Source organism: Nomascus leucogenys, chromosome 1a (assembly GCF_006542625.1).
Source record: "Nomascus leucogenys isolate Asia chromosome 1a, Asia_NLE_v1, whole genome shotgun sequence".
NCBI classification, from domain to species: Eukaryota; Metazoa; Chordata; class Mammalia; order Primates; family Hylobatidae; genus Nomascus; species Nomascus leucogenys.
Window position 1 is genome coordinate 75,159,380 of NC_044381.1, and position 13,462 is coordinate 75,172,841.

At 39.5% G+C, this 13,462-nt stretch overlaps 1 protein-coding gene across 3 annotated transcripts in view; it reads left to right on the forward strand.

Moving 5' to 3' along the window:
• The first annotated feature begins 121 nt into the window (after window positions 1-121).
• The window catches only part of ARID4A (AT-rich interaction domain 4A), a 76,215-nt gene continuing 62,874 nt past the window's right edge, over window positions 122-13,462 (forward strand). For 2 of the 3 annotated variants that reach the window (XM_030811260.1, XM_003267739.3), the window contains exons 1-5: window positions 122-437; window positions 1,533-1,595; window positions 3,327-3,437; window positions 6,687-6,752; window positions 7,766-7,856. In XM_030811260.1, the coding sequence (XP_030667120.1) occupies window positions 1,590-1,595; window positions 3,327-3,437; window positions 6,687-6,752; window positions 7,766-7,856 (274 nt within the window). In that variant the 5' untranslated portion in view covers window positions 122-437; window positions 1,533-1,589. Of the gene's footprint in view, window positions 438-1,410; window positions 1,596-3,326; window positions 3,438-6,686; window positions 6,753-7,765; window positions 7,857-13,462 lie in introns of those variants that run through there. The other variant, XM_030811268.1, reaches the window with a different exon arrangement.

The window sequence follows — 13,462 nt, forward strand, 5'->3', positions numbered from 1 at the left end:
CAATTCACCAATCAGTGTCCAGCCAAGCACATCCGGAGTCGTCTCTACCAATCATTTCTCAGGACTTGCTTACTCAATAACCAACTCTCCAATAACGTTGGTCTTCGGGAAAAGCCAATCATAAGTGGAAGATGTCCTACCTGCTGTTTTTCTCACCAATCCATGAAGTTTCACAGCTACATCCAATGAGGACGGCAGGTAGCGAGGTCCTATCCGAAGCGCTTCGGCGTCATGAGCAGCCAATAGGAGTTCGTGTAGAAGCGAGTCTGCTCAACAGCTTGTTATTTGGTGGATTGTGGCAGTAAATCGGGGCGAGTGGGGAACCGGGCGCAGGAACTGCAGCCGCGGCTGGGAGTGGTGCTGCCCGGACGGGGGCCCACGGAGGTCAGAGAGGAGGAGGACTCTGGAGCTGACAGCGCGCACTTCACCCGCAGTTGGTAGGTGGGGAGAGGGGAATCGGGGGATACTGAATGGACGAAGCAGCAGTAGCAGCAGCTGCTGCTGCCCGGGGTCCCGGTGCAGTTGGAAGCTTTGGAGGTGGGGAGAGGGATGCTAAGCAAGTGGCGCGGCGAGCGCAAGGGAAGGGGCCAGCCATTGACCAGCGGCAGCAACTGCAGGAACCGCCGCCGCAGCTGCAGCCGCCTCCTCGTCCGCTTCCCCGGGTTCCCGGGAAAATGGCTGTGGGGCTGGCCGCGCCGCTAAGTTTGCTTCCGCGCGGTGAAGAGCGGGCTGCTTGGGGGAGCCGTCCCCCAACTCCGCGGCGCGTCCACCTCTGCGGAGTCCGTGGCAGGACTCGAGGGGCTGCGAGCTGATACCTCTCTAGGCTGTACAAAAAGTTGAGGCGGGCGCTGGGAGGAGGCAGCGGCTGCTGCGGAGCGGCTCCCCTCCCCTCCCACACCCTGTCCGGGCCACCTCCCCTCCTCCTCCCCTCCGCCCCCCGCCCCCTCCCCCGCGGGTCCCCCGGGGCTCTGGCGGCTCCCGGCTGAAGGCCGCGGCCCCTGCCCCTTTGGGTGAGGGAGCGCTTCTCCTTTCTGACATGGTGCAGAGCGAAGGAAGGAGAGCAATGGCGCCGTGACACTCCGCTGCCGCCACCGCGGGCCCGGGGCGGGCCGAGGGGGCCGAGTGGCGGAGGCGGGGCGCGGGCCGAAGTCGGGGTATCCGGGGGACAGCGGAGCGGAGGCTCGGCGGTCGCCTCCGCGGGGGACCTGGGGAACCCCGAACGGAGCCCTGGCCTTTTCCGGAGCTATCTGTCCTGGGTCTCCGAGTTGAGCATTCCAGGTCAAAGTGGCCAGCGAGGCGGGGGCGCGGTGGGCCGCTGGCGAGCTCCGGGGCGGAACGGGCTGCCCTTTGGCGCGCATGGGGTTCTCGCTGCCCCTTCAGCTCCTGCGTCCTGGCTGCCCTCGTAAGGGGTCTTGTCCCTTGGCTGGTGAGGATTCTGCCCCTCCCCGCTGGCGTTTGTTTACTTTCTTTCCCTTGGTCGCTCCCCGCAGTTGACTGATTCTGTCTGTGCCTGTCTTTCCCCCTCCCCGTAGTTCTAGCGACTGCGAAGATAGCTCGCTGAGCTGGAACCCCACAGATCACCAACAAAAATGAAGGTAAGTGGAGTCAACGCTGCCCCGATCCTCGCGCCCTGGACACTGCCAGTCGTAAGGCTAGTGCCGTGGAATGTCATTTGTTTTGCTACTCAAAATTGATGTTCCTATTGATCAGCAGTTTCGGCATAGGAGGATGTGTTGAATGGGTGAGAAATGATCTGTGTGTCTAAATGCGGAGTTTGGGCCCTCTCTGTAGCAGTACTTTGGAAAGGCTGGTGCAGCCTTTCAATTGTTGTCCATTCGGATAGTATTTTTAAACACTTCCTGTGTTGGCAGCAACCTTTGCAGAAGTAAAGCTTTTGTCCTGCTTTGGTTCTTTGGGGGATTTTTTGTAAATTTTTTTCTTCCCCAGTGGCAATGCGATTTTCTAAAAGAAAGAATACGTGGATTAAGTAATGAAGGTATCATTCTTCTGTGTGTAAAGTGAACTTATGTGGCTAAAATATTTGAAGTTGAACTATAATAATAGTTTCAGTTAAATATTTCCAGTAAGTATTTTAAAACATATACTTATCCTAAAAAGATATATATTCTACTGAGGATGACTGCAAATATCAGTATGTGGATGGTTAAAGGGAAAGAATCTCATATAGCGTTCTTGAATGCTGTGGCCATTGAATGTTTCAGGTCAGATTTTTATTTGCCAAAAGCATTCCTATTCAATTTGTATTTTTTGTTAATGCACTTACTTTAAAAGGTACCCAATTCCTGTCTTACTTACTGTTTCAGTATATTAAGCTCTGAAATATAGCATTTTCCCAAACTTTCTCGTGATTTTCTATTTTCTCGAAGTAAATGACATATTTAACCTTCTTTAATATTACTTGGGAAAACTTATTAGAAAACAAAAAATCATTTTCTACTTAAAAACGTATCTCCAAAGTGTACACTGTTAACTTTGCACTTAACAATGTCAAGTTGAACTTGTATGGATACACTTTAACTTCCAAAAAAAAAAAATAGGTGAAATGACAGATTGAGATAGCAATCATCCTGTTACTGTAAAAATTAAAATGAGTGGTAGAGTGACATTTCTTACATCTTTCTATGTATCATTCTGGTCATGTCCATTTGCTGAAAGTATATGTTTCTTAGTAACGCTTATTTTTTTATACCAAGAAGATTAGTGTGGTAAACTAGGTACACCTACAAGTCTCGAGCCATCAGTTCGTATCTGCATTCATCGGCTGAATTCAGACTTAAAACCTTTCAAGTGCAGCTTTTAGCAAATGAATTTTCCAAATGATACTTTCCTTATGTAAAGATGTTACCTTTATGTGGCTATGTCAATAAACAATTATGTATTGTTAGTGTTAATATTAGTAGCAATATTTCTTTTAATTTGAAAAATTTCAGGAAGCTATAAATGAATAACTTAGTTTTATGATGTGTGTAATATGAAATATTTTTTCTGGTTTTTTTTCTTATTTTTCTGCTTATATAATAGTAGAATTTTTGAAAAATTTTGTATCTGGAGAAAAAAACATTATATTTACTCACTGATAATTTTGAATTACAACTTTAAAACATTTTATCATATCAGGACATCAGTCTATAAAATGAAAGGTTGCTAATCAAGTATTTACTTTAGGATATTTTTCAAATTTTCAATGATATTAATAAGCAAGTCATTTTAATATTCTTAATGCTTCAAACAACCTTTTAATGAGACTTGAGGTTGGAGTAGGGAGGCGTAGTAATAACATTCACAGTTTATGTTCCTTTCACCAGGCGGCGGATGAGCCTGCCTACCTGACAGTGGGAACTGATGTCAGTGCCAAGTACCGAGGTGCCTTCTGTGAGGCAAAGATTAAGACTGTGAAAAGGCTGGTGAAAGTTAAGGTAATGTTTGTTTTTATGCAATAGTTTTATTAACTCTAGATTGAAGAAATTTGGCGAGAGAGAGACTGCAAATCAGCATTTTATTGAGTCATTATATGAGAACCCTTTATAAACCAAACTTACAGGAAAAGCACATCAAAAATCAAGAAATAAAGAACTCAAAAGGAGAAATTATTCCAAAATGCTACCATCAAAATACCATGCTCATGATATTTCCTGTCATTTGGATCTTAACTATTTGTGGTAGCGTACTTGGACTGTAATCTATTTTCTCCCCTCATTTAACGTTCAGGTAGAGACAATTTCAGTGTTTAGGACAATACAAATACAACAGGAATTATGTTTTCAAGACAGTGTAAAAAACCATTTAAAAAGTTTATTTTGTGGCTGGGCATAGTGGCTCATGCCTGTAATCCCAGCAATTTGGGAGGCCAAAGTGGGCAGATCACTTGAGGCCAGGAGTTCAAGAGCAGCCTGGCCAATGTGGCGAAACCCTGTCTCTACTAAAAATACAAAAATTAGACCAGGCGCGGTGACTCACGCCTGTAATCCAGCACTTCGGGAGGCTGAGGTGGGTGGATCACCTGAGGTCAGGAGTTCGAGACCAGCCTGACCAACATGGTGAAATCCCATCTCTACTAAAAATACAAAAATTAGCTGGGTGTGGTGGCAGGCACCTGTAATCCCAGCTACTCAGGAGGCTGAGGCAGGAGAATTGCTTGAACCCGGGAGGTGGAGGTTGCAGTGAGCCAAGATCATGCCATTGCACTCCAGCCTGGGTAACAGAGCGAGACTCCATCTCCAAAAAATAAAAAAATTAACCTGGCATGGTGGTGCACACCTGTAGTCCCAGGTACTCGGGAGGCTGAGGCAGGAGAATCACTTGGACCCAGGAGGTGAAGATTGCAGTGAGCCAAAATCGCACCACTGCACTCCAACCTGGGTGACAGAGGGAGACTAAAAATATATATGTATATTTTTGGCTGTGTGAAGTGGCTCACACCTGCAGTCCCAGCACTTGGGAAGCCTGAGTGGGGGGATTGCTTGAGCCAAGGAATTCAAGACCAGCCTGGGCAACATAGTGAGACCTTGTCTGTCCAGAAAAAAAAATAAAAAAATTAGTCATGTGTGGTGGCAGGCACCTGTGGTCCCAGCTACTCTAGAGGCAGAGGTGGGAGAATTGCTTGAGCCTGGGAGGTCAAGTCTGCAGTGAGCTGTGATTGTGCCACTGCACTCCAGGCCAGATGACAGGGCAAGACCGTGTCTCAAAAAAAATTTTTTTTTAAGATGCTTTTGCTCTGAAATAACTTTTTTTTTTGGTGGTTCCTGCCAGTAATTTTCTTATATAAATATATTTTTAATAGTCTTTGTTACTTTATACTTAGATACCTCCTATGCTTATTACAAACATTTTTAACATTATAGAGGTATATCATATAGTTCATGAAGTCCTCCTTAAAAAACTTTATTTAAGTTGATGAATAATAATTTTACATATTCATAGGCTACATAGTCATGTTTTGATACATACAATGTATGGTGATTAAATCAAGATAGTTTGCATATCCATCATCTCAGACATTTTTCATTTCTTTGTGTTGGGAATATTCAGTATCCTCCTCTTAGCTGTTTGAAACCATGTCATATAGCATTGTTAACTACAGTCATCCTGCGGTGGTAAAGAACACTGTGAAAGTCCTCCTTCATACGACTCCAAAGAGATTTGATGTGGTCTTCCAGATTTTTTTACTGTGCCAGTCATAAAATTATTGTCATTGGTATTGGATCGTGCTGTATTGCAGTTTGCTTTATTCACTTATATATCTGATGTTTTCCTACCATAATTAAGCACCATAAAATGAGGAAATGTCTGACTTGTTCTATGCCCAACACATAGAGTAGTGCCTGATACATAGTGGACACTCAAAATTTGTTGAATGAATCAGTGAACTAGAGCAGTGATTCCTAAAGGGTCGCCCCAGACCAGCAGCATCAGCCTTACTTGGGAACTTGTTCCAAATGCAAATTTTCCCCACCCCAGATCTACTTCATCAGCAACTCTGGGGGTAAGATCCAGTAATTGTGTTTTAATAGGCCCTTTAAATATTTCTGATGGATGTTAAAAGTTTAAGAATCAGGCTGGGCACGGTGGGTCATGCCTGTAATCCCAGCACTTTGGGAAGCCAGAGTGGGCAGATCACTTGAGGCTAGAAGTTTGAGACCCACCTGGCCAAAATGTTGAAACCTTGTCTCTAGTAAAAATACAAAAAATTAGCCAGACATGGTGATGCACGCCTGTAATCCCAGCTACCTGGGAGGCTGAGGCATGAGAATTGCTTGAGCTGGGGAAATGGAGGTTGAGACCCTGTCTAAAAAAAAAAAAAAAGTTTGAGAAACATTGACTAGAGGAGTGTGATTTGTAGGGTAAATAGATGTATCTATGATTATTATAAAATTTATGTTTCAATTTTCTTGATGAACCTTCAAGTATTATTAGGATAGGATGTCAATTGACATTCATTTCTTTTTGTTTCATACAGTGTTTTTATCATGTCAGCTATATAGGATTTGATTACTCTATTTGGGATTCTTTAACAATTCAAATTTGGTATTGTGGCTCTTATTTACTTAAAATTAATACAATGATTGTTTTAGGAGGTCTTATCATACATTACCTAGATTTTGAATTTATTTGGACCATCTATTATTTGGACCATAGTAACCAGCCATCTGTTATGGATGGTTACTCTATGTCTTTAGATGTGTAATAGAAGGGAGCACTTGTTTGTATCAGTGCATATTATGATTATTGCTTAGCTTCACTTTATAAAGGATCAGAGTTCTGGTTTTAATTTGTTTACCTTTCATATAGGCAATACAGTTTGATACTGTTGTTTTTCTTTGTGTACTTGGTGGCAATCAGAACCTTTTGTGACTTTATAAAAAGCAATAAAGGCAGTATTTTTTTACAGTAATCATTACAGATTATATAGTTCATTCATTTAGTAAACAGTTATTAAGTGCTGATAATATGCATTGACACTTGCTAACTGTTGGGGATATAGCAATGAAGGGAAGACTCAACCCTCGAGGAGCTCACAGTTAATAAGAGAATGTAATAAGTATTATAGCAGGGGTCACCACATGGTGCTAAGAAAGCATAAATTAAAGACATTATTGTTATAGTGTTACTATAAATGTATTTGTTTTAAAAGTAATATGCAAATTATTGTGCAAAATGTTTTTCAGGTACTCCTGAAACAGGATAATACCACACAATTGGTACAAGATGACCAAGTAAAGGGTCCTTTAAGAGTATGTATGTTGTACGGTTTAAAATCTAAAATAATCATAGATTTATACCGTATTTACTGAATTTACATTTCTACATAGACAACATTTTATGAGAACGTTAATCAGAAAACAATACATATGAAGGGTTTAAATGTAATTAGTATAAATTATGATATTGCAGTAGCTGTATTCTAAGTTTTAGAATACTAAACATCTTCTAGAAGGGTAATTTAATATATATAAACATGTTAAGTTTTTCACCTACCCTTCTGTTTTGAATTCTTGAACTGGATACCTGGCTTTGTTTTTCACATTGTTGCTGTATCTGAGGTGATGCTTACCCTTTTAAGTTGAGTATCATAACCATCAATCTTTGGTTGTTCTGATTTACCAAGTAAACTATGTTCACTTCCTAATTCAATTTAATGAATACCTAGATTATGTTTTCCATCCATTTCTGGCCATTTGTTTATGTAATAAATCTGTTATATCAGAGTACCACTTTGGTTAATATCTGATATACAAAGGTCTGGAAACTGAAAGAAGGTCAACTGGTCTATCCCTATCTCTCCAGGTGAAGCTTTATCTAAAAGGTCCCTTAAATACAAATGCTGAATCCAATATTCACTATTTCTGTGAAAGAAAATGGATGCTATTTTGGTTGTCTTGTAATTTTATAGTTCTTCGATTTAATTTTCTTGAAGGCAATGCGATATAGTGGAAAAGCTCTAAAGTAAGATTTAAGAGACTGGACTGTCATGCTGGACTCTGCAAATTATTTTCTCTTTCTGAACTGCAATTTTCAGTGTGTAAAGTAGGGGTAATAATAGCTACCTAACTTTTGTCAAAGTGTTTTGGAGCTCAAATTGCATGATAAATAGATAAGTACTATGAATGATAAAGTTCTAAGAGAGTATAAGATACAATTATCATAAGTATGGTGTTTATTTTTCTTAGCTAGATTATATAGTTGGTGGGAGTGATTTGGTTTATTTGTTTAAATTTGGTAAGGAAATTGGGATTTCACATTTTAGGTTGGAGCTATTGTTGAAACAAGGACATCTGATGGATCTTTTCAGGAAGCTATTATCAGCAAGTTGACAGATGCTAGTTGGTATACCGTGGGTAAGTAATTAAGTAATTTAACACAGGTTTGATTTGGAGGTTGCATATATCTGTGTTTTGTGGATACACTGAATCATTGTGTTGGTGGAGAAATATATATTATTTCTTGTCAGTTTACTGGATATAGCTGACTAAAATTCTAAGAATACCCTGTAGGTAACAAAAATAATTATCTCGCAGTAACTTGGCCACTTTTGTCTATTTCATCCAAGAATGTACTTCTATTTTAGGTTATTTTGATGTTTCTCTTCAAGAAAGTTAGATCACATGATTGTGATCACTTTTTCTATAATTGCAATTAAAATTGCATAGTTGCGATCGTTACTGTATTGCTACATATTTTATATAAGAGTAATGTAGATGTTGCCAATTTACAGATTTAAAAAATCCTGACCATAGTAGATTCAAAAATAGGTGATTGTAACTTAGTTTTTGATTTTTGATACAGTGTGGGTGCTCATATTAACAGTTTTCAAGGTCGGGCACGATGGCTCATGCCTGTAATCCTAGCATTTTGGAAAGCTGAGGCGGGTGGATCACTTGAGGTCAGAAGTTCGAGACCAGCCTGGCCAACATGGTGAAACCCCGTCTCTACTAAAAATACACAAATTAGCCTGGTGGCAGAGGTGCATGCCTGTAATCCCAGCTACTCCAGAGGCTGAGGCAGGAGAATCGCTTGAACCTGGGAGGCGGAGGTTGCAGTGAGCCCAGATCATGCCACTGCACTCCAGCCTGGGCGACAGAGTGAGACTCGGTCTCAAAAAAGAAAAGAAAACAACTTTTAAGAAAAATATAGATGCTTCTAATATGAATGCATGAATGCATTCTTAACATTCCATGCATAAGCTTATACTGGCTTTAGATAACTTTATTGTATTAATAGTAAGAAGCAACAAGTGTCATAATACTTGTAAGTTAAAACCTTAAAGTAGTAGTTAAATAGTTGCTGTCATTATGTTGATGAGAATAGCATTAGGTAACATTTCCAAATCTCCTCTCAGTACTTTCAAACTACACAATCCTGTGGATAACATCCAATCTATAGCATTGTTGGTTTTTATACTTATTTCTTGGTTTAAGTGGTATAATTATTTTGTGGTTTTCTTGTAGAAATAAAAGAATGACCATTTAGGTTTACTTTTAGTTTACTTGATTTGTTGCTTTGGGTAAAAATCATTCACATCCAGTTGATGCTCAATGTTGTGAAGAACTATGCTTTGGTTAAAAATTTCTCTGTCTTACTCTGTGCCTTCTATTAGTAGTACCAATTTGCTGTGTGTAACTACATTTTTCGAACCTCTTTGATTCTTCTTGGACTTGCTAGAATTTAGTGTTGGTTCACAATGGTGCTATTATTCTGAACTACATATTTTTAGGAAGCTTAGTTGTGGCTATTGATAGTTGTTAAATTTTAAAAACTAAGTGGCCGGATGCGGTGGCACGCACCTGTAATCCCAACACTTTGCGGGGGCGAGGTGGGCGGATCACTTGAGGTCAAGAGTTTGAGACCAGCTTGGCCAACATGGCAAAACCTTGTCTCTACTAAAAATACAAAAATTAGCTGGGTGTGGTGGTGGGCGTCTGTAATCCCCGTACTCAGGAGGCTGAGGCAGGAGAATCACTTGAATCTGGGAGGCGGAGTTTGCAGTAAGCCTAGATCGTGCCATTGCACTCCAGCCTGGGCAACAAGAGCAAAACTGCATCTCAAAACAAATAAAAACTAAGCTTAATGTTAACTCTTAGAGATTAAGTAAACACACGTTTGCTTTATTAAACCAAGACCTGATAAAAATTAACAGGTGTGTGTAGAATCACCAGAAAATATATGATACATATCCAGATCTTAATATTGCACCTTATATTGTACTCACTATAAAGGTTGTACTCACATTACTTATGAAGCTTTGCTGATAAAATGTGCGTGCTCTACAGAAGGATTACTTTTCAGGTTTTCTCATTTTGGGTTTCTTTATCCCAGAGTAGTTATTCAATTATGAATAGCAACCTTTGTCCTCTACATGAGTAGCATTTTAGTGTTTCTAAAAACTAGTCACTGCTAAGCATTCTCTATGGTGATTTTCTGTGTTGGATAATTACAGAAGAAATTGTATAATTCTTGTTCTCAAAGAGCTTTAGAATCTTAATTGCATATAATTGAGGTATCAAGCATTAGTGTACATAAGAATCACTTGGTGCTTGCTTAGAAAAATGAGGATTTGAGGACCCCAAGCCTCTCCAATTAGTAGGCCTGGGGATGGCAATACAAGAATGTTTTAATAAGCATGTCAGTGATTCTGATGCAGGTAGTTCACACTTATAAAAACAGGGAAAAACAGATTTATTTGGGAGAAAAATTCAAAATATTAAAGATTTTTGCACTTATGTACATGAAGGAAATTCATAAAAAGATTTTGAAAGACACAGTTCCATTCAGAAAACTCAAGATAGCACTGCTATAAAGAACATTTAGATATTGAAGGAAGTGGATCACATAATGATCAGAGTATAATGACCTGAGTTACCAGTTGGTTTAAAAAAAACAGTAAAATGAAATGTAAAACCTCTTGGGTCATGAACACCCTGTGTTTTTCTTTCAGTGAGTACCTACTACCTATTGGGTATAATTGCTCTCTTCTGGAATTTTTTTTTGATTTCTAGTTCCTAGCAAAGTATTATGTGGGTATAGTCAGAAATTTATTCAAAGTGTTTATGACTTCCGTTACCTTTTTGGTTTCATGAGATACCAGAAATTATGTCAGATTATTAAAAATAAAACAAGAGGATACTACATTGCTGGTTTGGATCAAATAGGAGTTATGATCATTAGTGATCTAAAGTTATCATTAGAGTCAGTGATATTAACTTCTTTTTACATTAATACAGGTATCAATTTCCCTTCTGTTAAACTTGATTAACCAATTTTGAAAGAGATTATGGATATAGTATGACTCAGTTTTTAAAAAATCTGGTAATATCTTACTCTCTAATGGTTTATTTCTTGTTTGTTTGTTCGTTTGTTTTAGAGACAGGATCTTGCTCTGTTGCCCAGGCTTTTGTTCAGTAGCACTATCATAGCTCCCCGCAGCCCTGAATTCCTGGGCTCAAGCAATCTTACCACCTTAGCCTCGCAAAGTGTTGGGATTACAGGCATGAGCCACTGCTCCCGGCTTCTGCTTTAATGTTGAATAGTAAACAGCACCAACTCAAGGGGATTTTTTTGTTTCTGTTTTTGAGCAATAGAAGTATTTCCTCTTCCTACCATTCCTACCATAGTTTACTCATTGATAGTTCTTATCCTTGCCATTAAAGATAAGGAATCTGTAATATGTGGAAGTGTGTTATCTGTTCAGTCATTCAAAAGGTGTTAAAATTGGGATTAGAATTCATATCTCTATCCAGCCCAAATCTCTAGTTATGTTTTTTAAAAAAGGAATTAATATGTCCAGTTAAACGTTACCACTAACTCCTGGTAAATACAACTGTCAGTAAGACATTTTGAAGGTACTCTCTATTTTGCCTTTTTGTAATATAAAAACATATACTTGAAAAGTAAGGAAAAGGTAAAGGATAAAAATTTCAGTAATTCTAGTAATTAACTTTGAAAATGTACACACACAGATCATTTATCAAGTTTAGCACTAAAATCTATCATCTATATTAATGTTTTTGTAACAAGAAGTGCTTAAGATTCACATTATTTTGTACCTTGTAGTTACTGTTTTGAACATCGGTTATATCAGATTTTGTGTAAGTTCTACTTAATATTGAGTAGAGGAGGTTTAGATTCAACTGGTGAATTAATAAAATTTTGTAGAATGTCCTGCAGGTTTATAAGGTTTTTAATGTAGTCAGACTCGCTTATGACAAATGTTATAATCAAAATCAACCACAAAATGTTTTCAAACCCAGGTGGCTATTCTACTGACTAGAAGATAATTCGTTAAGAAATAAAGTAGTAAACCAAAAAAATGTGTTTAATCCTATGATAGGCTTTAACTCTTTTTTTTTTTTTTTTTTTTTTTTTTTTTTTTTTGAGACAGAGTCTCGCTGTCGCCCAGGCTGGAGTGCAATGGCGCGATCTCGGCTCACCGCAGGCTCCGCTCCCCTGGGGTTCACGCCATTCTCCTGCCTCAGCCTCCCGAGTAGCTGGGACTACAGGCGCCTGCCACCTTGCCCGGCTAATTTTTTGTATTTTTAGTAGAGACAGGGTTTCACCATGTTAGCCAGGATGGTCTCGATAAATGGCCTTCCCTAAGACTTAGTATTCCCATGATATTTTCTTAATGTAATTATGTATTTTAGTGTTAATTTCTTAAATTTTCAGATTCCTGGAGTTTTTCTCTTTTTTTTTTTAACCTTAGCTGCTGAGGGACTTCTGTAGTTATCACAGTTGATTCTATTAATAACAGAACTATTGAAGCTAAAGCAATCTTGATCAAGAGAACAAAACTGGAGACATACCACCTGATTTCAAAATATACTACAAAGCTATAGTAATCAAAACATCATGATACTGGCATAGAAATAGACACATAGACCAGTGGAACAGAATAGATACCCCAGAAATAAATCCACCTATTTATGGTCATTTGATCTTTGACTAGGGTGCCAGGAGCACATACTGGGGAAAGGACAGTCTCTTCGTAAATGGTGTTGGGAAAACTGGATTATCTACATGCAGAAGAATGGAAGTAGACCCTCATCTCACTCGATATACAAAAACTAACTCTAAGTAGATCAAAGACTTAAGACCTGAAATTGTCAAACCGGTAGAAGAAAACATAGGGGAAGAGGCTTGATGACACTGGCCTGGGCATTGGTTTTTTTTTTTTTTTATGACCCCAAAAGCACAGGCACAAAAGCAAAACTAGACAACTGGGATTACATCAAACTAAATAGCTTGCACACAGCAAAAGTAACAATCCAGAGAGTGAAGAGACAACCTTCATAATCGGAAAATGTATTTGCAAACTCTGTATTTAATAAGGGGTTCATATCCAAAATTTATAAGGAAGTTAAATAACTCGATAACAAGAAAACAACCCAATTTTAAAAATGGGGGAAAGGCTGGGCACGGTGGCTCACGCCTGTAATCCCAGCACTTTGGGAGGCCGAGACAGGTGGATCACTTGAGGTCAGGAGTTCGAGACCAGCCTGGCCAACATGGTGAAACCCCATCTCTACTAAAAATACAAAAATTAGCTGGGCATGGTGGTGCATGCCTGTAATCCCAGCTACTTGGGAGGCTGAGGCAGGAGAATTGCTTGAACCGTGGAGGCAGAGATTGCAGTGAGCCAAGATCATGCCACTGCACTCCAGCCTGGGTGACAGAGCAAGACTCCAATCTAAAAAAAAATAAATGAAAATAATAGGCAAAGGACCTGGATAGACATTTCTCAAAAGCAGACATACAAATGGCCCACAGGTATGTGAAGAACTGTTCAATATCAGTAATCATCAGGGAAATGCAAATTCAAACTACAAAGAGATTTTACCTCACACCAGCTAGAATGACTATTATCAAGAAGATAAAAGGTTACAAGCACTGGCAAGGATATGGAGAAAAGGGAATCCTTGCCCACCATTGATGGGAAAGTAAATTAGTA